Source organism: Notolepis coatsorum (genome assembly GCF_963971535.1).
Source record: "Notolepis coatsorum genome assembly, chromosome: 17".
Taxonomy (NCBI): Eukaryota; Metazoa; Chordata; class Actinopteri; order Aulopiformes; family Paralepididae; genus Notolepis; species Notolepis coatsorum.
The window spans coordinates 112219565-112245304 of record NC_140181.1 but is presented as its reverse complement, the minus strand read 5'-3'; the positions used below and the strand labels follow the sequence as shown (position 1 = coordinate 112245304).

The 25740-nt window shown below is 45.8% G+C and overlaps 1 protein-coding gene across 1 annotated transcript in view; it reads left to right on the top strand.

Moving 5' to 3' along the window:
- The window catches only part of scp2a (sterol carrier protein 2a), a 62871-nt gene that overhangs the window by 18214 nt on the left and 18917 nt on the right, over positions 1–25740 (top strand). Inside the window, exons 5-11 of the mRNA XM_084333635.1 lie at positions 1243–1369; positions 1522–1585; positions 2943–3029; positions 5024–5174; positions 11368–11515; positions 15480–15587; positions 18367–18523. Of these exons, the coding sequence (XP_084189761.1) occupies positions 1243–1369; positions 1522–1585; positions 2943–3029; positions 5024–5174; positions 11368–11515; positions 15480–15587; positions 18367–18523 (842 nt within the window). The remainder of the gene's footprint in view (positions 1–1242; positions 1370–1521; positions 1586–2942; positions 3030–5023; positions 5175–11367; positions 11516–15479; positions 15588–18366; positions 18524–25740) is intronic.

Sequence of the window (25740 nt, the reverse complement as noted above, 5' to 3'; positions counted from 1 at the left end):
TGGGCCACGCTTTAAAGATAGGGGTGCATCACTTTGTTTGTAGAGCTATATCTATATTCTCTTATTATAGCCATGGAGACAATACTATGGTCATTTGACAGTCAGTATCTTCCGTCGAACATGCAAAAAAGGATACATTTTTTCATGCATACGTTCGCACGTTATCCCGTGGTGAATATTGTATAATATAATCAGAGTGACCCGGGCTAATTCCTGAAAAGCTGAGTTTATCTTTATCTTTATTACGGATCCCCATTAGTCATCACCGCAGCAACAACTAGTCCTCCTGGTGTCCACACACAACAAAAACAGTACATGCATACATAACATTATAGTAGCATACATTTAAAAATATATTCCAATATTCCTACATATAAAAATAGAAGAGTTATAGGGCGCTACGTGAATTCTACTATAAGCGTTGGCGTTTCATCCCTAGACACGCTACTATTTCCAAATCAAATGTATATAACAGGTATTATGTTTCATCATGAATGCATGAAAGGGGGGGAGGGGTCGTTTCTGATGCTTGGATCGTCAGTAACGGCATTCGTTTTGAACACCACACACGCTGATCAGCCGGGTCGATATGAAATCATTGCAGGATCAAGGTGGAATTGACGTCAGATAGTCCTTACTTTTGATCGGGGTTATTCCAAAAAGAATATTCCAATTGTCTGATAGCGATTTCCAGTATTGATGTCCATCTGGTCCCGGGCATAATTGGGCACAACTTATGGGTCGAGTGTGCTAGATGCGTTTCGAAAGTGGTCGGATGAAGCGATTTACTTGGCTCCGTCTAAATTCAGCGCCCGGAGGGGTTTAGGTGTAACACAGGGTCTGGAACAGGGTTTAAAAGGGTGGGCGATACTGCCACCTAGCAAGATCTGGCCGGCACTGCACTTTTGGCGTCTCAGTATGGCTTTCAGCGGTAACATATAGGTCCGTGAGTGTAATATTGATATTAAAATCGAAAAAAAGGAAAAACGATCCAAAAAACGTAATATTACGCGTTTGGCGCCCAACGGTTGTCGAGCAAACACGTAATAATACGTGGTTGGTGCAGAATGAGTTAAAAAGAAAAATTGTGCTTAGAAAAGTACTTGAACGTCGTTGACTTAAATTTTGCAATGTCTGTGGGAACCCTGTTTTAGAAGCCCATATTTCTATATTGTGTATTTGAACCTGTTCTTATGAACGTTGCCCGTCCTGAGCCGAGCTCGTGTCTCTCTGGCCCGGCAGTACATGGACAGAACCAACCCCATGGACAAGCACATGGAGGTGATGATCAACCGCTACGGCATGGCGGCAGCCCCGTTCGCACCCCAGATGTTCGGTAACGCCGGGAGGGAACACATGGAGAAATATGGTGAATAAATAATGGCCTTGTTAAATGTTGTTGTGAAAAGTGCCTTGTATTAGTTCTGAAAGTATGATTCTGCCTCTGTGTGTTTTCTCTCTCCCTGGTTCTGCTTGGTTTCGGCGTGTTGTTTGTGTTGTTGACGTGTGGATCTTTTCCAGGCACCAAACCGGAGCACTTTGCCAAAATCGCGTGGAAGAACCACAAGCATTCCACCAACAACCCGTAAGACACGTTAACTGTTCAACATGGAGTGTTGTTCCTCACAGAATGTATGTTACACAAAGCTCAGCTAGGGATGTTCCATATTGGCTTTTTTACAGATATTTGATATACCGATATTGTCCAACTCTTAATTTCCGATACCGATATATGCGCCCCCCCCCCCCCCCCCCCCCCCCAAAAAAAAGAATAATTTCAGGTATTAATTAACATTACATATCTCTTGTCGTGGAATTAACACAACTGTATGCATACTTTTGACAATAAATAAAATAAGAATTTGTTCTTACTTGCTTGCCTGGGTAAATAAAGGTTAAATAAATGTAAACCAATACCGATAATTTCCGATATTACATTTTAATGCCAATATCGGCCGATAATATCGGACATCCCTATATATATATAACATATATATATATATATATATATATCCAAGGAAGCGAATGCATGCTTTGTACAGGTAGCCAATGGGAATGCATGCTTTGTACAGGTAGCCAATGGGATTGTGTTGTCCTGTAACTATTATCAGTGTTGGAGAGTATTTTTTACTCAAGAACTGTATAATGTTCAGGTACTTTTCTTGAGTGTTTGAATTTTTAGGAAAACATTGTACTTATACTGCAACGTTGTACTTTTTTTTTATTTTAATTTTTTTACTATTACTACATTTATCGGTTGCTAATTTGAAGGAAACTATTTGGCATCCAGAACTGATGGCACAAGTTGATTTAAAAAAGTTGAAGCTTTGCCAACTTCACGAGGATGTGATCAAAGCTGGTATTTTTTGGACCAACAATGGGTTGAGGACTGAAGATCATTGTATATAGAATGTGTACATTTACTGTCGATACTTAACCCTTTCACTGCCACACGACAGCCGGTTAACCCTTTCACTGTGACAATACAGAAGGTTAGCCCTTTACTATCACACAACCGACGGCGATGCTCCATCATTAGCATCATTGGCTCCACGGATGATTCTGTCGTGTGGCAGTGAAAGGGTTAATTAATTGGATACATTCAATATAAAATATTTGTCTCCAAATAGAATTCTGAATGGAGGACTTTTACATAAATACCATTTTTTTTTTTTTTTTTTATTATTATAATCTTTTTAATCTAAAGGAACTGTGTGTGTGTGTGTGTGTGTGTGTGTGTGTGTGTGTGTGTGTGTGTGTGTGTGTGTGTGTGTGTGTGTGTGTGTGTGTGTGTGTGTGTGTGTGTGTGTGTGTGTGTGTGTGTGTGTGTGTGTGTGTGTGTGTGTGTGTGTGTGTGTGTGTGTGTGTGTGTGTGTGTGTGTGTGTGTGTGTGTGTGTGTGTGTGTGTGTGTGTGTGTGTGTGTGTGTGTGTGTGTGTGTAGCTACTCTCAGTTTCAGGAGGAGTACAGCCTGGAGCAGGTTATTAACTCGAGGAAGGTGTTTGAGTTCCTCACTCTCCTGCAGTGCTGGTAAGAGGCTCACAAACCTCCCGTCAATTAGTATCGTTTTTATTATTAAAATAAATAAATCTAACCCTAACTAACCTTACTGTCATGTACTTGTCCTAATAAACTAACCTACACTGTAGCACTCAACACTTTGATGAACATTGTTACTCAGCTGATAGAGTTGTGCCCTTCCTTCCTGATGACTTGTCGTACAGAACTTGTAAGTCGCTTTGGATAAAAGCGTTCAGCTAAATGACTAAAATGTAAATGTATTATCTCAAAATATATTAGAAATACCTGTGCGATTTGAAGTTCTAATCTTTGAGGGTTGCTCATGGCAGTTCAGCATGAGGGTTGCCCCGTCTTCCTAATCACGACAGAGGAAATATTCCACCGTTGACTAGGGAGGACTGGTAATGTTTTCCCAGATCGAGTGCCAGGGTTCGCACAAGGTCCTTGAAGTGCTTTAAAGTGCTTGGAGAAAAAAAACCGTCCCATTTTTTAACAAGGAGCTTAAAAAGTCCTTGACATTCAAATCAACCATTCGCATTGAATGTTTTGTTAATCCATGATAAAAAAATTCTGAATCTAGAAATTTTATTTCTTTTATTTAAAGTGTAACTAATTGTCGGAAATTTATTGGTTTTAAGCCATAAATATTGGATCCGATTTCTTTTCTATAAAAAAATGGCATTTAAAAGTGAATTGTATCCTTTTAAATGCCCTTTTAAAATAAAAAATAGTGTTTAGGAAAGTACTTGAATTTCTGTCTGTGAGAACCCTGATGCTGGTCTATAATCACTACGCAAAGCGGGCTACTATTAATAACTAATACTACTACCTACTATGCTAATATGTAGGGATGTCCCGGTCGCATTTGTTTGCTCCCGATCCAATCCCGATCATGTGATTTTGAGTATCTGCCGATACCGATCTTTCCCGATCCGATCTTTCACATTAGTAACCAATTTGACGCATTTTTGTCAGAAACTGGCGAAGCGAGACAAGCCCCTCTGTTGTCTCAATAGCCTCTCGAGCGCGGTGGCTCACATTACATTCACCCTGAGCCCCTGAGAATGTGCTTCATACGAGAAATATTCAAAGTTTCAATCTGTTTGCACATTAGTATACATTCACAGTGTTCGACTTACGTAATGATTGGCTCCAATTTGGTCTGAAACGCCGACGATAATCCTCACAAAGCGAATGTTGACGTTATCCAGTCGAACGTTAACTTCATTCAAGCGAGGCATTGCAATCGATATACAGCTGTTTGGCAAAGCACCAGCCGCCTCCCCCCATTCCTTTCCTCGCTCTAGTCACATAACGTGTAGGCTGGTAAAGCTATGTACTCGCCGTGTTGTCGTTTGTGGCTGTTTCTCAGGTGGCGTATTAGATTGGTCGTGTTGAACGCAGCTCTGTTTTTTCCTCCACGCTGAACGTCCGCCTTGCAAACATTGCAACTGGCTATTGGACTGGCTTCGTTTTTAAATTTTAAAATGCTTCCAAACTTCTGACATTTTGTCTAGCTGCTCCGAGTTGTGAGCTTGTAGGTCTGCTATTGTCGGCACACGTCACTGTCGTGCGACGGTGTAAATCAAAGGAAATGCGTTTGTTTTGGCAAATTCTTCTGCTCTGTGCGACAATAAATAAATGAATGATGATATGTAATTTAAAACCAAAACTAAGGCCGCAGTATGAGTTTAAGACGTGAACAACATGGTCATGTTTGTTGAATAAAATAATACAAATCTTTATATTTTTTTTCTCCCGATTTTTCCTCCCGATCTTCTGAAAATCACGTGATCGGATCTGGACATCCCTACTAATATGTCTATACTACTATGTACTATACTGAGTGTAGCGTTCAAGTTCGGCACTGCTCGACGAACAATACCACTTACCCTCAGCCGCCGGAGGTGGGCCCCTGCTGCTGACTTGTTGTGACCGGGTTTGAAAGTCGCTGTAGCATGATTATGACCCGCCGTCCTCCTCCTCCGCCCTCTCCCCGACAGTCCCACGTCAGACGGCGCCGGAGCGGCGGTCCTGGCCAGCGAAGCGTTTGTACGGAGCCACGGTCTGGAGGGCCAGGCGGTGGAGATCCTGGCGCAGGAGATGGTGACGGACCTCGCCACCACCTTCGAGGAGAACAGCTGCATGAAGATGGTGAGAGGCACACTGGGTTTGGACCGTTGAGGCTCACCACCACATAGCCTCAACAGCTGTTGAGCTGTTGAGCTGCTTTTTTTGAACGAGTCCAGAGTTGGGGCGTTGCAGAGTTCTGCGGGGAGGGAGTTCCAGAGGGCGGGAGCTGCCACACTGGTCAGCTCTCCATCCCCCAGAACCAGACTGCAGACCTTCGGGGACAGAGCTTTCAGCGTGGCAGCTCCCGCCCTCTGGAACTCCCACCCCCCCCCCCCCCCCCCCGCAGAACTCCGCAACGCCCCAACTCTGGACTCGTTAAAAAAGCTCCTCAAAACCCACCTCTTCAACTTGGCCTTTAACCTAGGGTGACCAGACGTCACGCACTGCGCGTGATTGCACAGCATTTCTGTCTCTTTTCACACGTCACGCAAATTGAGACCATGTCCCGCATGATTGGTTGTCATCCGTGCTAACGTCCCCCCCCCCCCCCCCATGTGAAGAACCTCTATGCGTTGCGTACTAGTATCTGGCCGCGAGTTGACAACAAGTCCCAACGCTGTCTCGCGCGGCGGGTCCGAGCCTGGCGGGATGAAACCAGGCAACTTGGGATAAACGCTCGCTACGGATCAGATCAGTTCCACACGCTGCTGTTATCTCCGCTGCTCGGCACGAGAGAAGACCGCTCGCTTGGTCCGAATTTGAAAAGGGGAAAACAATCCCAAACGGTTTAGATTGAAAACGGATAATAACAATAAAAAAGATGCGAGTAGCCGTTCGTGTAGCCGGTAACCACCCCCCCCGCACAAATCGGTGCAGGTGGAAGATAATCATATTCTTTATTATTGTGCCATTACTGTTCCTGCTCTCATCACTGCAGTGCCAGTGTGAATCCCTGGACTTGTGAGTTGTTTTGGTGAGTTACTTTTGTTAGTCAAAAGTCAAAGTCAGCTTTATTGTCACCTCTCGTAATGTGCAAGAATACAGAGAAATGAAATAGCATTTCCCCCTTCCCACAGTGTATATATAAAAAACACTATCTAATAGGGCTGCACGATTAATCGATTTTTAATCGAAATCGCGATTTGGAATGATGCAATTATCAAATCGCCAGGCCTGCAATTAATTTAATTTAATTTAAATTTTTTTTTACATTATTTAACCAGGAAGTCCCATTGAGATACAAGATCGGTTTGGGAGAGGGAGGTAAGGGGTTTTAGATTGTGTGTTGTGAAGTTTAGACTTCAGAGAGGGAAAGTAAAGTACAGAAAAAAAGGTACCGTTGGGTACCGGTATCGATTCCCAGGTAAAAAGAAACATTTTCAGGCTCGGTGTCCCGAACAGACCCACCGCGTAGGCCAGATGCAAGCCGCATTTTACAATAAACCTCTGTGGGGCTGCTTATTTTTTTTTTATAATTATAATCACAAATTTAATCGCAATCGCAATATCTGTGAGAAAAATCGCAATTAGATTATTTCCCAAAATCGTGCAGCCCTACTATCTAATATAAACACAAAGTAACATATATAGTATACTATAAACATAAAGTAACATATATAGTATACTATAAACATAAAGTAACATATGGACAGTATACAGGACTATATACAATGTAGACAGTAGCACAAACAAAAAGTTAATGTATGAGTGAATGTAAATATAGAGGTAAACGAGAACTTTTAGCAGCATGGTACATTGTAAGTATGAATAATAAATAATGGCAGTAAAATACAATAATACAATAATGGCAGTAAAGTGGCAGTGCGATGATGGATATGGCAGTAAACTAATATATGATGTACATGAATGTGAGGTATATCGTGTAAATAAGTTTTGATTGATCGCAAGACTACACTGTAAAAAAATAAATAATAATAAGTTACCAGAACTTAAAAATATTGAGTTCAGTAACTGTGCATTAAGGTTTTCAGGTTTTAATCCATAATAAGTTAACAGAAAAAAGTACACAACCACATTATTTCAACCTAATAAAACTATGTTTATTGTCATTGTTTTAAGAACACAAGTTGACTTGGTAATACTCACATTTTGAGTAAAAAAATGGCTTTTAACATGTGCAATGTTCAATGAAATAGAAAAATAAATAATACAATGTGTTGATTAATCCCACTGGTCACAATGGTGACCATAATAATGTTTTTGTTATAAGGCTCTGCAAATGTTACTGAATGATGTAGCAATGTATTTCCAGCTAAATTGAAATAATAAACAAATAAAGGGTCTCAATTAAATATGTTGTAGTAAAAAGAACCTGTGGGAGGATTTCAACAAGATAAATGCGACAACAGTGCAAAATATTTCACTATTTTTGCACTGTGCCTAGGGTTGCCTACCCCTGGTGTAGACTAATGGGGCTCCATCAAATAAACAGATAAACAAATCTCATCCGCTCAGAGTTCCACCACCATCATTATTTGGGCATTTTATTGCTTTATTGGACAGAGACCCGGCAGAGGGGGAGGACAGGAGAGATATGGGGGGAGGACAGACCCGGCAGAGGGGGAGGATAGGAGGAGATATGGGGGGAGGACAGACCCGGCAGAGGGGGAGGACAGGAGGAGATATGGGGGGAGGACAGACCCGGCAGAGGGGGAGGATAGGAGGAGATATGGGGGGAGGACAGACCCGGCAGAGGGGGAGGATAGGAGGAGATATGGGGGGAGGACAGACCCGGCAGAGGGGGAGGATAGGAGGAGATATGGGGGGAGGACAGACCCGGCAGAGGGGGAGGACAGGAGAGATATGGGGGGAGGACAGACCCGGCAGAGGGGGAGGACAGGAGAGATATGGGGGGAGGACAGACCCGGCAGAGAGGGAGGATAGGAGGAGATATGGGGGGAGGACAGACCCGGCAGAGAGGGAGGACAGGAGAGATATGGGGGGAGGACAGACCCGGCAGAGGGGGAGGATAGGAGGAGATATGGGGGGAGGACAGACCCGGCAGAGGGGGAGGATAGGAGGAGATATGGGGGGAGGACAGACCCGGCAGAGGGGGAGGACAGGAGGAGATATGGGGGGAGGACAGACCCGGCAGAGGGGGAGGACAGGAGGAGATATGGGGGGAGGACAGACCCGGCAGAGGGGGAGGACAGGAGGAGATATGGGGGGAGGACAGACCCGGCAAAAGGTCGGCGGGTCCGGGAGTCGCCGCGTTGCACTGCAGTGCGTTACGCGGTGTGCCACTCTGGCACCCCGCCACCTTTTTAACACATTGCCCGCCGGGGGTATTGCCCATCTCATGCCCCTCTCTGCCACCAGTCTAAGCCTATGGAGATGTTCACCTTCTTTGCAGGGCTATAACTTTTTAAATTGTATTGCTATATTGACATTACTATGGCCCATTCAACATCGATTATCTATCGTTCAGGATGTGGGAACGTTTTACTTTTTCATTCATACATTGTTGTGTTAATACCGTCTAGATTAATATAAGTATGTTTTTAAGCTTTTCTGCTGTAATTCCAAAATCCCCCCCATACACGCTACACAAAAAAACTCTAATGTATATGATCGGTATACGTTATGCCTCATCATGCGCGGAGGAAAGGGGGGTGGGGGGGGGTCGTCTATAATTCCCCGATCATCAGTAACTGCTTTATGTAGGTTGGGTGGATATATTGATCAGATGGTTTGCAAACAAGGAAATGCACAATCGGGTTGAAAACAACGTTATATTCCTCTTACCGTGGGCCAATGAGACTGGCGGTGAAAGATCCCAATTACACGATGCCGATCACCTAGGTCCATTTCCGGTTTGTATGTCGCAATAAACGCCGAAATCATATAGATTATTATTATTATTTTTTTTTTAAACTTTCTTTTTTAGCGTTCATCGCTTTTTTCTGGTCAAGCATGACCGACAGAAACAGGTTGAATGGGATGTAGAGTAGGGGAAGACACTCTGAGAAAATACGGCGGGTCTGGGAATCGAACTCGTGTACCCCAGATCCGTGACGAGCACGGTTGTCCCCGACGCTGAAATAGCGCCGAGATACGCGGTGAGCTACGGGAGCTCCCTATCATATAGATTATTAAATTTAGAAAGCGATCCATTATGTACATAGTGTCTGTCGGGAGTCCCGTAACGAGAGGTGACTGCCGGATGAGTTTCATCGACGCACTGATGGCACATCCTGTTGGCGAGTGTAACTCGCCCGACCATCCACCAGGCGGCGGCATTGAGCCGTCGTTGCAGTCACATCTAAGGTCCAGCTGCAGGACCGGGGGTGGGTATATGAACTATGAATGCCATGGCGAAAAAATGAAATATTGATCTATGCATGGCGGCCAATAACGCTGGACAGCGTTTTTGGCGCTGGATGTGTTAAAGGGTATTTGACTGTGGGTATTCTTGCAAATTCTTGCAAAATCTTGCAGTAAGGATTGGTCGCAGGGCTTGACATTAACTTTTTTGTCTCACCAGCCACTCACTGTGGATTTTGCTCGACGGACACAAATTTCCAAAAATGATTGAAAACATTTCCGGGGGACCATACGGAGAGACGGGGCAATTCTATAGGTCGTTTTCTACCAGCGGCATGTGCCGGGTGGCGGGGGTCGGGTGGCGGGTGGCGGGTGCCGGGTGGCGGGTTAGGGTGGCGGGTTAGGGTGGCGGGTTAGGGTGCCGGGTGGCGGGGGTCGGGGGTCGGGTGTCACAGGGAGCCTTAGACTTTATTTGATAAATACTCCATAGGTCAGGTTTGAGCCTGATCTCATCATCACTCCTTGATTTGATTGAAGTTTATTTCAAATATGCAACATAACAAACAAACATCAAGTACATATATATATAGTCTTAAGCCGTTCAAATAATAAATGTAAATTAAAAAATTTAAATAACAAAACAAACAAAAGTCAAACTTGATTATTATTATTTTCTTTTTTGTCATTTAGATATTTGAGTGGGAAGAAGTATACACTTATTTAATCCCACCCCTATTTACTCATAAGAACATACTATATTTTATTTACTAATTCATACATTACTCGACTTATATTGAAAAAATGTACTTGGTTAACAATACATTTTTTAATAATACCTTATTAATATTTGCCAAAACTGTATGTTACCCTGTATAGTTCCTCTAGCCATTTTTTTTATACATATATACAACTATATACCTACATAATGCACATATATACATACATACATACATATGGCCAGTTATCAAACCCCTTCATCATCTCTGTACATCTGGAAAACCATTTGACTATTTTATTTTAAACTGTTTTTATGTTTTTTGACATTGCTTTAACTCCACAATCAGACCGTTCCATAATTTCACTCCGCAAATTGAGATACAAAGACTCTTCGTGGTCGCTTGAAAACTGTATCTTTTTAAATGAAATGTTCCCCTTAAATTGTAACCCCCCCATCTTTATAACCTCAGCTGATGATGTACAGTCAGGGACCAGAGGTCTGACCCTGACCCTGACCCCTCCAGGTGGGGTACGACATCACGTCTCTAACCCTGACCCTGACCCCTCCAGGTGGGGTACGACATCACGTCTCTAACCCTGACCCTGACCCCTCCAGGTGGGGTACGACATCACGTCTCTAACCCTGACCCTGACCCCTCCAGGTGGGGTACGACATCACGTCTCTAACCCTGACCCTGACCCCTCCAGGTGGGGTACGACATCACGTCTCTGACCCTGACCCTGACCCCTCCAGGTGGGGTACGACACGTCTCTGACCCTGACCCTGACCCCTCCAGGTGGGGTACGACATCACGTCTCTAACCCTGACCCTGACCCCTCCAGGTGGGGTACGACACGTCTCTAACCCTGACCCTGACCCCTCCAGGTGGGGTACGACACGTCTCTAACCCTGACCCTGACCCCTCCAGGTGGGGTACGACACGTCTCTAACCCTGACCCTGACCCCTCCAGGTGGGGTACGACACGTCTCTAACCCTGACCCTGACCCCTCCAGGTGGGGTACGACACGTCTCTAACCCTGACCCTGACCCCTCCAGGTGGGGTACGACACGTCTCTAACCCTGACCCTGACCCCTCCAGGTGGGGTACGACACGTCTCTAACCCTGACCCTGACCCCTCCAGGTGGGGTACGACACGTCTCTAACCCTGACCCTGACCCCTCCAGGTGGGGTACGACACGTCTCTAACCCTGACCCTGACCCCTCCAGGTGGGGTACGACACGTCTCTAACCCTGACCCTGACCCCTCCAGGTGGGGTACGACATGTCTCGGCTGGCGGCTGAGAAGTGCTTCGAGGCTGCGGGTTTGAAACCCAGCGACGTGGACGTGGTGGAGCTGCACGACTGCTTCTCGGCCAACGAGCTGATCACCTACGAGGCCCTGGGGCTCTGTGCCGAGGGTGAGTCCTGAACCCTAACCCTAACCTCTGAGGGTGAGTCCTGAACCCTAACCCTAACCTCTGAGCGTGAGTCCTGAACCCTAACCCTAACCTCTGAGGGTGAGTCCTGAACCCTAACCCTAACCTCTGAGGGTGAGTCCTGAACCCTAACCCTAACCTCTGAGGGTGAGTCCTGAACCCTAACCCTAACCTCTGAGGGTGAGTCCTGAACCCTAACCCTAACCTCTGAGGGTGAGTCCTGAACCCTAACCCTAACCTCTGAGCGTGAGTCCTGAACCCTAACCCTAACCTCTGAGGGTGAGTCCTGAACCCTAACCCTAACCTCTGAGGGTGAGTCCTGAACCCTAACCCTAACCTCTGAGGGTGAGTCCTGAACTAAACCCTAACCCTAAACTAGAGGGTGCGTCCTAAACTCTAAACTCTTTAGGGCAGGGGTCTCAAACTCGCGGCCCGAGGGATGATATTTTGCGGCCCCCCTACTTGACATCAAAGTTTAGTGTTAGTGCGGCACGCGCGCAACTTTTGCCGAGTCGTTGCGCGAGTCGGGAGTTTTATTTATTTTATCACTTGTCTGCTACCATAGCGCAGAGGCTCATGACGGCAACGTTACGTTAGTGACTTGGTTGAAACGTGATTCCGGAGTGATACCAAGTAAAGTGGAAGGCAAATACATCCTCGCTATCTCCTCTGCGAGCAGTGCTCTGCATGTCCGGCTGCACTGCTCCACACTGTCTGTGTCTGTGTACTCGAGTACTCTGCTCTGGTCCAATCACATTCAGCGTCCCGTCAGCGTTTTCCCCCCCCACCCACAGTCTGCGAATCAGAGCTGAGTAGGGCGGGTCTTCACGGACTGCATGTCGTCTCTTGCAGTCCGAGTCAGAGCAGAGAGTTGACAGCGCATCTACAGTAGCCTCGCTCCCAGTTTTATCTCCATGAGATAAATGTAGCTAGTAGCCTAGTTTCGCCAGCAGGCAGCCAGCAGAAAAATATGGCATGTTCAAAGATGATCAGTAAAAGAAAAGTCGACTGCAATTCAAAGGTGAATGGACTGAAAACTATGCGTTCATCCTGAGTCCCAGCACCAAACCAATGTGACTAATATGCCAAGAAACGGTAGCTCTTGTGAAGAGTGGCAATTTGAAACGCCACTACGAAACAAAATCTTTATTATTATTATTTTGATACAACCTTCCCTCAAAATTCAGTGCTAAGAACCACAAAAATAAATGGAATGAAATCATATCAAGCTGCAAACAGAATTATTGTTAAATCTATGTCACAACGAGAAAAAGCAACCAAGTCCTCACTCAGTGGCATGGGTGTTTGCTAAACACAAGAAGCCATTCTCTGATGCATACGTAATAAAATAATGTATGACTGAAGTGATAGGCAAATGTTTGAAGGCAAACAAAAGCAAATCCCCCTCAGATCACAGCAACCAGAATAACTGAAATACTGGCTGGTGATTTGATTAAACAGCTTTGTGATAGAATAAAAAAAAATGCACAGTGCATTTCCATATCTGTGGATGAGTCCACTGACACCACTGAGAAGCCTATGTTCTGAAGAACCGTTCATGTTCTGAAGAACTGTTCATGTTCTGAAATGTTATTGCTAAAGATTGAGAAGATTGGAGCAGTTGTACTTTTTTTTTGGAATACTTGATGCGGCCCAGCCTCACCCAGACTCTACCTCCAGCGTCCCCCAGGTGAATTGAGTTTGAGACCCCTGCTTTAGGGCTTTGTCTAGAGGGTGTGTCCTAAACTAAAAGCACACGTTGTTGAACTTGATCATGCATATTTATTAGAAATTGTAATTACAGCACTATGTTATCGATACACATTTATAAACTTTCCGATGCGCCTACCCACGACCCCAATTTGGGTCGCGACCCGTAGTTTGAGAACCACTGGTCCAGAGGGTGTGTCCTAAACTCTGTAGGTTCTTTAGGGCTTTGGCGATATTGAAAATATTTTTATATAATGATATTCAGAAGGAATGTTTTCCGATATCAATATGCATCATGAAATCTGCTTTGGTATGGAAAATAACATGTTGGGTAATTCAATGGCTGTTTTATCATATATAGGGCCACATTGTAAAGTCTGTATATCTTGAAATTTTCCGCCCAAATATATAAAAAAAATCCTTTTATTATTTTATAAATCGAATATGATTAACACTTTGGGTGCCGGGAAACGCCTAAACACGCCATTCTCGGCCATGCTCAAGTTGCCGAAGACGCCTTACAGCGTCTTTAATATCAATATTTCAAAAATCTGGGATCGGATTCATATGTCCCCTCCGCTGGCCTGAGATCCACCAGGAGGACCCACTGAGCTCTCTGGCGGTTCAGGAGCGCCATCTGGTGGCCGATCGGCGCAATCGCTTAACAGGAAGTGCCGTAGAGGTTGTGCTGGACGGCCGTATTACTTCCGGGCACTCGCTAATAGGTCCCGGGACTCGATCTCGACACACTACATAGCGATCGATTGCCAATAACTCGATAAACAACATGATTTGGACGTATATACCATTATACAATTTCTAAATTTCTACTCTACGATGATCGCCCAACGGCGCGCGGAGACTGGGGTGAGTTTTAGCGTGTAAAGTTACCGTCTTCGATACTAACTGCTATTATCAACATTTGACCCACATTAGATGATTGGTATAACGCTGCCCACGGAATTATAAACGCCCCCTAGCCCATCCGGTCAACATCAGATGACGTGTAGTAACTTCTAGAAGTACGTCTAGTTGGAATTTTTTATATCGCGCTGATTGCCATAAAACTGTATTGCATCATCAATATAATGTATTTGGGGCTATAGATCACGTTCTGGAGAAAGCTGCAGAAAGAGATGAAAACATACTTATACATTAGACCATACTTTACTATGAATATGTGAATGAAAAAGTTTAACGTTGCTACACAATGAACAATACATATAGGACTTTGAATGGGCCCTAATAATGGCAATGTAGCAATAGAATTTAAAAAGTTATAGCCCTGCAAAGAAGGGGACTTTCTCTATAGACAAATAGAGCCGGCAACCTACGGTTGATAATGAATTTAACCCATGGCAGCCAAAGTGTTAATTACGTATATATGATATAAAAAAAATTTAAAGGGATATTTCACTTCAGTAGAACTGATGTTTCAGCAGTTGAAGGTCATCTACCAGTACGCTAGCGACCACTGCTGTCCCTGGCGTCAACACCTCCACTCCTCCCAGGCTCCTCATTCACCTCCATTCATTTTAAGGACCTAGTCTAAATACAATACCTAGAGGGCTCCGGCTGACCGTATAGAACGGGGATCAAAGGAAAAGATCAAAGGATCAAACCCTGAGTATACTCGGGTTTCTGGCGCTGAACGGTTGGCGAGATAACCCGACTATACTCGGGTATGGCGCTGAATGAGTTAATAAGGACCTAGTCTAAATACAGTGCCCTTTTACTCTGAAAATTACATTACACAGAATAATACTGCCCTATTGTTTGTTCATAATTCAGAAGTATTATATTTAGACTTGGTCCTCAAAATGAATGGAAGTGAATGAGTTGATTGATTGATTGATTGAACATTTTATTTAACAGATTGCAGAATGGGTACAATACAGTACGGCTCAATACACACAATTGTTAAGGGGATGCAGACCAGAGAAAGACTTTCGTCTTGTTTACATCAGGGTCCCCCATTTTCAATTCATCATGACATTTATGACATCATACACAACATACAGATATACGGATATAAGAATCTAATCATGACATGAGGAGGCCGACACCTGGGAGGAATGGTGGGGTTGCCATGTCGCTCGCTAGCTTACTTGTATAGATGAGCTTTTAGACGGTAACTAAGAGGCCGGTGATTTCTACTAAAGGCTAGGTTTTCCGCCCCCCCCCCCCCCCCCCCCCCCCCATTCAATACGGGCCGTATTGAATGTCTCCCCTGCAGGGAAGGCGGGCGAGCTGATCGACCGAGGAGACAACACCTACGGCGGCCTGTTCGTGATCAACCCCAGCGGAGGCCTCATCTCCAAGGGACACCCGCTGGGCGCCACAGGTACTGCAGTGAAAAGCATCCACCTTGTGTTGCTAGGCAACGAGGACACGCCGCTAGCTGGACACCTTTTGTGATTCCCTGCTTCTCGCGCGGCGCGACACAGTATCTAGAGGGGTGTAATGGAGTTGGCCTTTTCAGGTGCGTCGATTTCTGTTAAAGCGGCGAGGGTTCTAGTCGCTCTGACCTTCACCGCTCGCACGAGGGAGCCACTAGAGGGAGCCACAGGTAGACAAACCCACTGGACGTGTTCACAACATAGTATTACTAAAGCATTTACACTAAATAAAGCTAAATACTACTACTCTGTTCAACTGAGGTTGCCAGAACAAAGTATTAAACATCCATGGCTACTCAAAGAGATAAATGTATATTTACTGTTCACATACTTAACATAATACTACACGTCCTGGAGGAATATATACTGGAGGAATATATACTGGAGGAATATATACTGGAGGAATATATACTACATGTACTGGAGGAATATATACTACACGTCCTGGAGGAATATATACTCTAAGTACTATTCACATACTTAACATAATACTACACGTACTGGAGGATGATTTAAGTCGGTATCTGTCCACTGGGTTGTATCGGGGGTTATAGGTTATAGGTTATAGGTTATGGGTTGTATCGGGGGTTGCATGATTTCGGCTCACACTACAGAGGAATGGCTGGTATTTGCTCTACTTCTGCTAAAAACATATCAATAGCCGATATCTCATATCTTTTTCTTTTCTTTATCAAATGGCACTGAAATTTTACACTTCTTCTTAGCGGCCACCAGGTGGCAGTTGTCTCATAGGAGAAGAGAATAGGGGGGAAACCTGGCGTCCATAATCCTGGGTCCCTGCTCTGCATGCGAGAGACCAGCCGGCCTGCTGTCCTCTGGGTTAATCCTTCTGGATATTAACCCTCTGAGGGCAGAGAGAGAGCAAACGGTGACTCCAGTCTCCCAAGCCCCCCCCTCCTCCTCCTCCTCCTCCTCCTCCTTCTCCTCCTCCTCCTCCTCCTCCTCCTCCTCCTCCTCCTCTTCCTCCTCCTCCTCCTCCTCCTCCTCCTGTGTGAGGCTGTGTCCCGGCCAATTAGGGAGGGGGGCGGGTCCATTAGGGAGGGGGGCGGGTCTTAACACCAACACAGAGGCTACAACAACACCGGCGACCGTCGGTTGTGTGATAGTAAAGGGTTAATTTTTTTTTTGATCCACTTTTTCTCCTCCTGTTTTTCTGTGTTTTTCTCCCCGTCCCAATTTAGTCGTCATGCCAATTTCCCCCTCCCCTTCCTGGTCGTTGCTCGCATGTGCCCCCCACTGGTCGGCCGTAGGGAGGGTTGATAGAAGCCCATCACATGTCCCCTCCGATACATGCAGAGTCAGCCAGCAGCATCTTTTCACCTGGCAGCGAGGACTCTCATTGGTGAGGTGTAACGCGTGGGAGGTCACACTACCCTCACCATCTCCCTTCCTCGCTGTGCAGGCGCCCTGACCAACCTGTAGGAGTCGCTGTTTACAACGACCAGATTACCACCCCACCGGCTTCCCTCCCGCTGACTCTGCCAGTTTGGTTGTGCGGCAGTGAAAGTGTTAGGGAGGGGGCGGGTCCATTATGGAGGGGGCGGGTCCATTAGGGAGGGGGCGTGTCCACAGAGTCCACGCTGTCTGGTGAAAAGATGCGACAGGCTGCCTCCTCGTGTACCGGAGGGGACACGTGATGCAAGGCTTCTATCCTCACTACAGCCGACCAGTGGGAGGCATAGTCTAGCAACGTTCAAGACAGGGGAGGGGAGAATTGGAAATACGAAATTGGGATGGGAGAAAAAATAGAAAATGGGGAGAAAAAGTCGATAAAAAAAATGGAACGTGGATGGAACGTTAGACGTGTTTGGGCCCTTTGTTTTCTTTTCGTCGCATGTTTTGCAAATCAGTCTTCAACAACCCCCTGGTCATTTCTTTAGATATCCAAAGTGCTCTCGCACTTTATTTTTTTTATCCACTTTTTCTCCTCTCTTTCTATTTTTTCTCCCATCCTTGAACGTTGCTCGACTATGCCCCCCACTGGTCGGTTGTAGGGAGGATGGAAGCCTTGCATCACATGTCCCCTCCGGTACACGAGGAGGCAGCCTGTCGCATCTTTTCACCCGCCAGCGCGGACTCTCATTTGGCGAGGTGTAACGTGTGGGAGGCTCACGCTGCCCCCGCCATTTTCCTGTCTCTGCTGTGCAGGCGTCCCCCAACCGACCTGTAGGAGTCGCTGTCCACAACGTCCAGATTACCACCCATCGACTTCCACCCGCTACCCGACAGCCGGATTCGATACCGGTGTCTCTTGCGTTGGTGACGAGCGCAATGTCCGCTGCGCCACCCAGCCGCCTATATATATATATATATATATATATATATATATGAAAATGGGCAGTTAAGATCCCCCCCCTCTCTCTCTGTGTGTGACTGTTCAGGTCTGGCGCAGTGTGGCGCAGGTTAAGATCCCCCCCCCCCTCTCTGTGTGTGACTGCTCATGTCTGGCGCAGTGTGGCGCAGGTTAAGATCCCCCCCCCCTCTCTCTCTGTGTGTGACTGCTCAGGTCTGGCGCAGTGTGGCGCAGGTTAAGACCCCCCCCCCCCCCCTCTCTCTCTGTGTGTGACTGCTCAGGTCTGGCGCAGTGTGGCGCAGGTTAAGATCCCCCCCCCCTCTCTCTCTCTGTGTGTGACTGCTCAGGTCTGGCGCAGTGTGGCGCAGGTTAAGATCCCCCCCCCCCTCTCTCTGTGTGTGACTGCTCAGGTCTGGCGCAGTGTGCAGAGCTGTGCTGGCAGCTCCGGGGGCAGGCGGACAGGAGGCAGGTTCCGGGGGCAAAGGTGGCCCTGCAGCACAACATCGGGCTGGGAGGAGCCGTGGTCGTGGCGCTCTACAGGATGGGCTTCCCACCGGAGGAGGGCAGGTGAGCCAGCTAAACGTCTATTTAACCCTTTCACTGCCACACGACACAGCTGGTTAACCCTTTCACTGTGACAATACAGAAGGTTAGCCCTTTACTATCACACAACCGACGGCGATGCTCCATCATTAGCATCATTAGCTCCGCATTTGCGGAGCTAATGATGCTAATGATGGAGCGTCGCCGTCGGTTGTGTGATAGTAAAGGGCTAACCTTCTGTCGTGTGGCAGTGAAAGGGTTAAAATGGACACCACAGCCACATTGCACCAGCCACAGTGGACACAGACCAGATGTGTTGTTGTTGTTTTGCGTGTTTATAGCACAAGTGGTCGTTTTCGACACTATAGTCCATTGAGGCGTTTTTCTAAAAGATAGAATAAAATGAAACGGTATAATACAGAATTAAAATCACAAACCAGAAGAAGAAATAGTTACCGGGGCAAGAGTCTGTGATCAAAACAACAAAACCAGTCCGCGTCGTCTACATATTATGTGAGCACTGCTGCGTTGATTTCAGCCGTACTTTGAGTCCTCTGCTGAAGACGTTGGCGTTGGAGTCCAGTTTCAAGCCAGCAGGCAGAGAGTTAACGGAGAAGGCCGACTGTCCAAAGCAAATCAAAGACTCTTCTTCCTCCGCCAGCTTAAGAAATACAGAGTCAATAAACATCTCTTGCTCCGTTTCTACCAGGCCATTATACAAAGCATCCTCACCTTTTCCATAACTGTTTGGTACAGCAATCTGGACACTCACTCAAAAAACAAACTACAAAGAATCATCAATAAATCCTCAAAAATAATCTGCACCCCCCTCCCTTCCCTCGAATCACTCCACCGCCAAATCACAATCAGGAGAGCCAGGAAAATCATCTCCGACCCCACTCACCCAGCACACCACATCTTCCAGCTGCTGCCCTCCGGGAGGCGCTACAGATCCCTGACCACCAAAACAACCCGGTTCAAAAACAGCTTCTTCCCCACTGCCATACGGACACTGAACTCCCTGTAGCACCCCCCCCCCCCTGTAGTACCCCCCGCAACCCCCCTTACCTCTGCTGACATGGACATGGACAAACTCACAAACTCTGAACTGTATCTATGTAATTGTGTTTTCTTTTATGTACGCTGTAAGTGATGTTATATGTTCTATGTTTTTATGTTTTTATGTTGGAACTGCTATGAAACCTGCACTGAAACTAAATTCCACCAGCCTGGCTGGGTGGTCATTAAATAAATTGAAAATTGAACTCTTGCACAACAGTACGGTCACCGTTATTGGAAGCTCGTGTGTTTGCTCGGCTACAGCGCCAACGGTCTAACCACCGGTCCAGAAAACAATGACGAGACATGATTGTGCAAACATTTTTAAAAACTAATATTACAGAAAATTACAAAAATTGTCAAACGTTCTTATTTACAATGTTACAAGTTCTTATTTACAAGGACTGCCTGGTGAGAGGACAGAAGGGCCTCTAGAAGGGTAACGGGGGGGAAAAGGGGACAAACCTTTAGAAAAAACATTAGACCAGTGGTTCTCAAACTGTGGTACGCGTACCACTATAAAATAAAAAAAAAAATCTAACCCTAACTAACCATACTGTCATGCACTTGTCCTAATAAACTAACCTACACTGTAGCACTCAACACTTTGATGAACATTGTTACTCAGCTGATAGAGTTGTGCTCTTCCTGATGGCTTGTCGTACAGAACTTGTAAGTCGCTTTGGATAAAAGCGTCAGCTAAATGACTAAATGTAAATGTAAATGTACTTGGTGGTACTGCTGGTGGTACTTGAAAACATTTCCAAAAAAGCTAAAAAAAAATGTTTCTTTCTTTTTGTGCAGTCAGGCCACTGAACTTAGAAGCAGGCCAGGCCAGTGTTTCTGGTTGCGGCGGTGCGATAGTTAGATCATCTAAGTGGGGAACAACCAGGAGATCACTGTGACAGAGAGTAATGCAGTCTAAACAGTCATAAATCAAATCAAATTTATTTGTAAGGCCCGACAACACACGTTAATGTCCCCATGGGCCGTACAGATCTTCTTTAAACAAGTCAAGAAGAAAACATAACAATAAGTCAAGAACAGAACAAGAACACCATAAGGTGCAAACATTTTTAGATGGATGCAAATAAATGAAAGAATGCAAGCACTCCCAGACATACCCCACGCGAAGGTAAGGAAAAACTCACTAAAACCTAACAATAGGGAAAAAAGCTCCACAGGCAGTGTGGAGGAGAGAAACCTTAGAAGGGCCATTCAAGGGGGGATCTCCCTTCTTAGATGTTGGTGATAGTAGTGTTGCAGACGGACAGTCATACATCTTTAATTCAACTTCAGCCCTGATCATAACCATTTATTTGTAGATTTTTTTGTAATTGCTGCTAATCATTGACACATGCCTAGCCTGTAATAATCCCCCCCAGAAAAATTTACTTTGCATTTGATATATTGAAAATATTTTACTTTTTGTGTTTTTTTTTAACAATAATTTGTGATGCCATCACACAAACTGGCATTTAAAGGGTAAAATTTCAAATATTCCTGCACCAGAATGCAGGAAATTAAGTTTTTGTAACAAAATAATTAAGTACATTTGCTGAAATACAGTTCTTAATTTTCTCACTTGCTATGTGAGAATGTTAGTTATTATGTTCTCAATGCCCCGTGCATTGTATGCGTTGTGTGGAAGCGTTTGCTAGTTCTAGTGCTATCCCTTTGTACATTGTGGCTGTGTCTGACAAAAGTTAACAATAAATAATGGTATTAGGAATACATTTGCCTCCTGTGTGAACTGTGCATAGCTGAATAGACTGTATTTTAACGCCGGTCATATGGTGGTACTTGGAGAGCCAGCTACGTTCTCAGGTGGTACTTGGTGTAAAAAGGTTGAGAACCACTGCATTAGACTATTGGACTCAGGCGATACATACATCACAGAGGTAAGGGAAATACTTACAAACACACCGAACAAACAAAGCAAAACAGACAATTTACATGTCATTGTATGTGTGAGTGTTTGCGGATCATGGGAGATTAAATTCTTTCCGTACTGCTCTTCCTAATCATAGTTTTTTTTAATTTTTTTATTATCTTTTTCCCCCTCCTTCTTTTTCCGATTTTTCTCCCATCCCACTGTTAGTCGTTATGCCAATTCCCAACCCCCTTTCTGGTTGTTGCGCACTTTCCCCTACTGTTGGTCCGAGAGGCATGTGTGCAGCCAGCCGGCAGCCAGCCTGGCCGCGCAGATTCTCACCGGGGAGAGTGTAACGTGTGGGAGGCCGCACTACCTCTCACCAGATCCTACCTTCGCTGAGCAGGCGCCCCGACCGAACTGTAGGGGTCGCTGTCCACAACGCCCAGGACCCACCCACGGCTCCCCTCCCCCTAACTCAGCCAAACGAGTTAGTATAGCGATCAGCCCGAGCCGAGGCAACGCTGACTCTCCGGGAGTCGAGACCGCAGCCTCTTGCATTGGTGACGAGCGCAATCTCCGCTACGCCACCTGACCACCCTAGTATCCTAATCATAGTTGAGGCTCGACTAGCACCTCGCTTGTCATCCACTAGTTAGGTAAGGTTACTACCGTTAGGTTAGTAAAACTAAGTAACATTTTATGAAAAGGGCGGTATTTTATAGGGCGCTAGTATCCTGGAACTGTCTTCCCAGCGATGTTCGCAACATCAAAGGAAAGGCTAGTTTTAAAAGACATCTTAGGCCCCGTTTAGACGGAAACGCTAGCAGGTGAATCCGCAAAAATATTTTTTCGGATGTGCCTTTCGTTTATACGGAAACAGCGTTTTTACGGGGTGAAACCGCAAAAAAGTGAGACTACCTTCCAGGGTGGAATTCCTAGAAACGCAAAAGCTTTGCGCTCTCGTCTAAACTGTTAAACCGTATAAATCTGTTAAAACGATGACGAAAGGGTTGTCACGGCTCTGGTCGCGTGTACTGCTTACGTCACAGGTAGCAGGTAAGCGCCAGTAGCCGAGACGTAAACAAAGCAAGTATGTCTGACTAATATCAACGGAGATCACCTGAAGGCTACATTGGCAGTACTTTTAACCCTTTCTCTGCCACACGACAGAAGGTTAACCCTTTACTATCACACAACCGGCTGTCGTGTGGCAGTGAAAGGGTTAAATACACAAGAATCTGTCCCGCTGCGTGAGTGGACCCACTGTCTGTGAGTGACTCTGCGTTTGGTCCAATCACATTCCCCATCCACAGTCTGCGAATCAGAGGCAGAGTAGGGCGGGTCTTCACAGCACGTCATGTGACATATGCGCCAATCGTGTGACAGCGAGGCTCCGTCGTTACAGCGTCGTCTGCACGGAGAATTCCACCCCAAAACGCTCGTCTAAACGTAAAATTAAAAGTGAAACCGCAAAACGACTTTTGCGGTTTCTGTTCACAAAACGCTCGTCTAAACGTAGCCTTAAACACTATTTACACTCGCACACACAATACAATGTTGTCTTCAGCACAGCTGGAATACACGCACACCCCGATAAATTGTTTTATTTTGTTCTAACTGGATTTCATCTTTTGTTTTTTCATCTCCTGTTTTATATTTCTTTTTTATTACATGGCGTTTTTGAAATTCGGCCAAAATGCTTGATTGTGATTGGTCGATAGCGCACGGTTGCCCCTAGCAGCGGTCAATTATTTCTCGATAATTCACCGCTGCTAGGGGCAACGCGCAATAATGACCGCTGCTAGGGGCGACGCCTCGTAGCCGGACTCTCGCGGCGTTACACCACTAGGGGCAGCGCCTCGCAGCCGGACTCTCGCGGCGTTACACCACTAGGGGCAGCGCCTCGCAGCTGCACTGCATCAGGTTACACCACGCACAGCTGCACTGCATCAGGTGCAATCAAGCACACACACCTGCCGACGCCGGAGTCACAGTTGTTCAGCAGCAGAACAGAACCGCGTCTGCATTTGATCTCGTCTTGCCGATGGTGTAAAATGAATTCCGTATATTGTTAGTAAGTTAGCCCTGTAATAAGCGGGATAATGTATAGCTATACTCGGTCATTATCGCTAAATAAGTGACCTTAACTGCCTTTGTGTTTCAGAACGCAGTCTCGGTCAATTATTTTGCGACAATGACCTCGTAGCTATACATTATCCCTTACTTAATGTTGATGCATGTTTTTTCTCTATTCTATATGATTCATTTTCTTTGTGATATCGGTAGGGTTGGGTACCTTTTCACATTTGAACCGGTACCGGTACCTGTGAATCGATACCGGTACCCAACGGTACCTTTTTCCGGTACTTTAGTCTCTTAAAAATGTAATCGACCTACCTCAGTTGTGAAAAAAAAAATCCAAACTTCAAATAACCACACTTTCGACCGTTTTCGGCTCGCCATCGCCCCGGCCCCCCGACTGCTTTGTTGTTGTTGAATCGAGTCGAATCCTAGGTGAGCGTGTGTTGTGCGCGTGAACGTTGACGTGAGGCACACTTCATAGGTTTCACTTCGCTGTAAACGAAACATTGACGTCGTCGAAGAATTATTATTATTTTTTTTACAGTACCGCAATTTGCCACCGACGGATCTCACGTGATTGGGTCGGTACCCTTAAAAGTACCGACTCCGGTACCCATCCCTAGATATCGGTGTACGTTATAGCGGCCGCTTAGGTGTCAGCTAACGGGGATCCGTTTAAATAAACAAATAAATAAACTAACCGGGGGTTGTGGGGCTTCTATTTGTTTTTAAAGCCCTTAATGGTCAGCCCCCCTCCTACATCTCAGACCTCCTATCCCCCTGTTCCAACACCAGGTCCCTCAGGTCAGCCGATCAGAGGCTCCTGACAGTCCGGAGGTCTAACCTCAAGCTCAGGGGGGGGGGGGGGGGGCGTGCCTTTGCTGTCGCAGCCCCTGCACTGTGGAACAGCCTCCCCCCTCCATTAGGCTCCTCGCCCCCTCGACAGATGCCTTCAAATCTAGGCTCAAAACCCACTTCTACCTACTAGCCTTTCCCGATGTTCACTGACTCATGCCCTGTTTTCCTGTGTGTTTGCCTGTGTGCCCTCCCGTAAAACTGAGATGTGATTGTTGTCTAGATGTATCTATGTACAGCACTTTGGTTGACACGTGCCATGTTAAACGGGTGGTTCCTGACGGTATCTATTGCCGGCATCACGAAGCCAAACGGTGAACATAATCCCCACCGGAACAACGGGGGCTACTGGGTGGACCTCAGTATCTGGTACATTTATTATCCATTCAGGGAAACCAAACGGACGCTCCGTCGTGTCCAAAGCTTTAGGGTGTTGCTGGTGACGGTGTCGCACTTAACCCTTTCACTACCACACTACCAAAATGGTTAACCCTTTCACTACCACACTACAGAAGGTTAACCTTTCACTACCACACTACAGAAGGTTAACCTTTCACTACCACACTACAGAAGGTTAACCCTTTCACTACCACACTACAGAAGGTTAACCTTTCACTACCACACTACCAAAATGGTTAACCCTTTCACTACCACACTACAGAAGGTTAACCTTTCACTACCACACTACAGAAGGTTAACCCTTTCACTACCACACTACAGAAGGTTAACCTTTCACTACCACACTACAGAAGGTTAACCCTTTCACTACCACACTACAGAAGGTTAACCTTTTACTACCACACTACAGACGGTTAACCCTTTCACTACCACACTACAGACGGTTAACCCTTTCACTACCACACTACAGAAGGTTAACCTTTCACTACCACACTACAGAAGGTTAACCTTTCACTGCCACACTACAGAAGGTTAACCCTTTCACTACCACACTACAGAAGGTTAACCTTTCACTACCACACTACAGAAGGTTAACCCTTTCACTACCACACTACAGAAGGTTAACCTTTCACTTCCACACTACAGAAGGTTAACCCTTTCACTACCACACTACAGAAGGTTAACCTTTCACTACCACACTACAGAAGGTTAACCCTTTCACTACCACACTACAGAAGGTTAACCTTTCACTACCACACTACAGAAGGTTAACCCTTTCACTACCACACTACAGAAGGTTAACCTTTTACTACCACACTACAGACGGTTAACCCTTTCACTACCACACTACAGACGGTTAACCCTTTCACTACCACATTACAGAAGGTTAACCTTTCACTACCACACTACAGAAGGTTAACCTTTCACTACCACACTACAGACGGTTGGGTAGTGAAAGTTAACCTTCTGT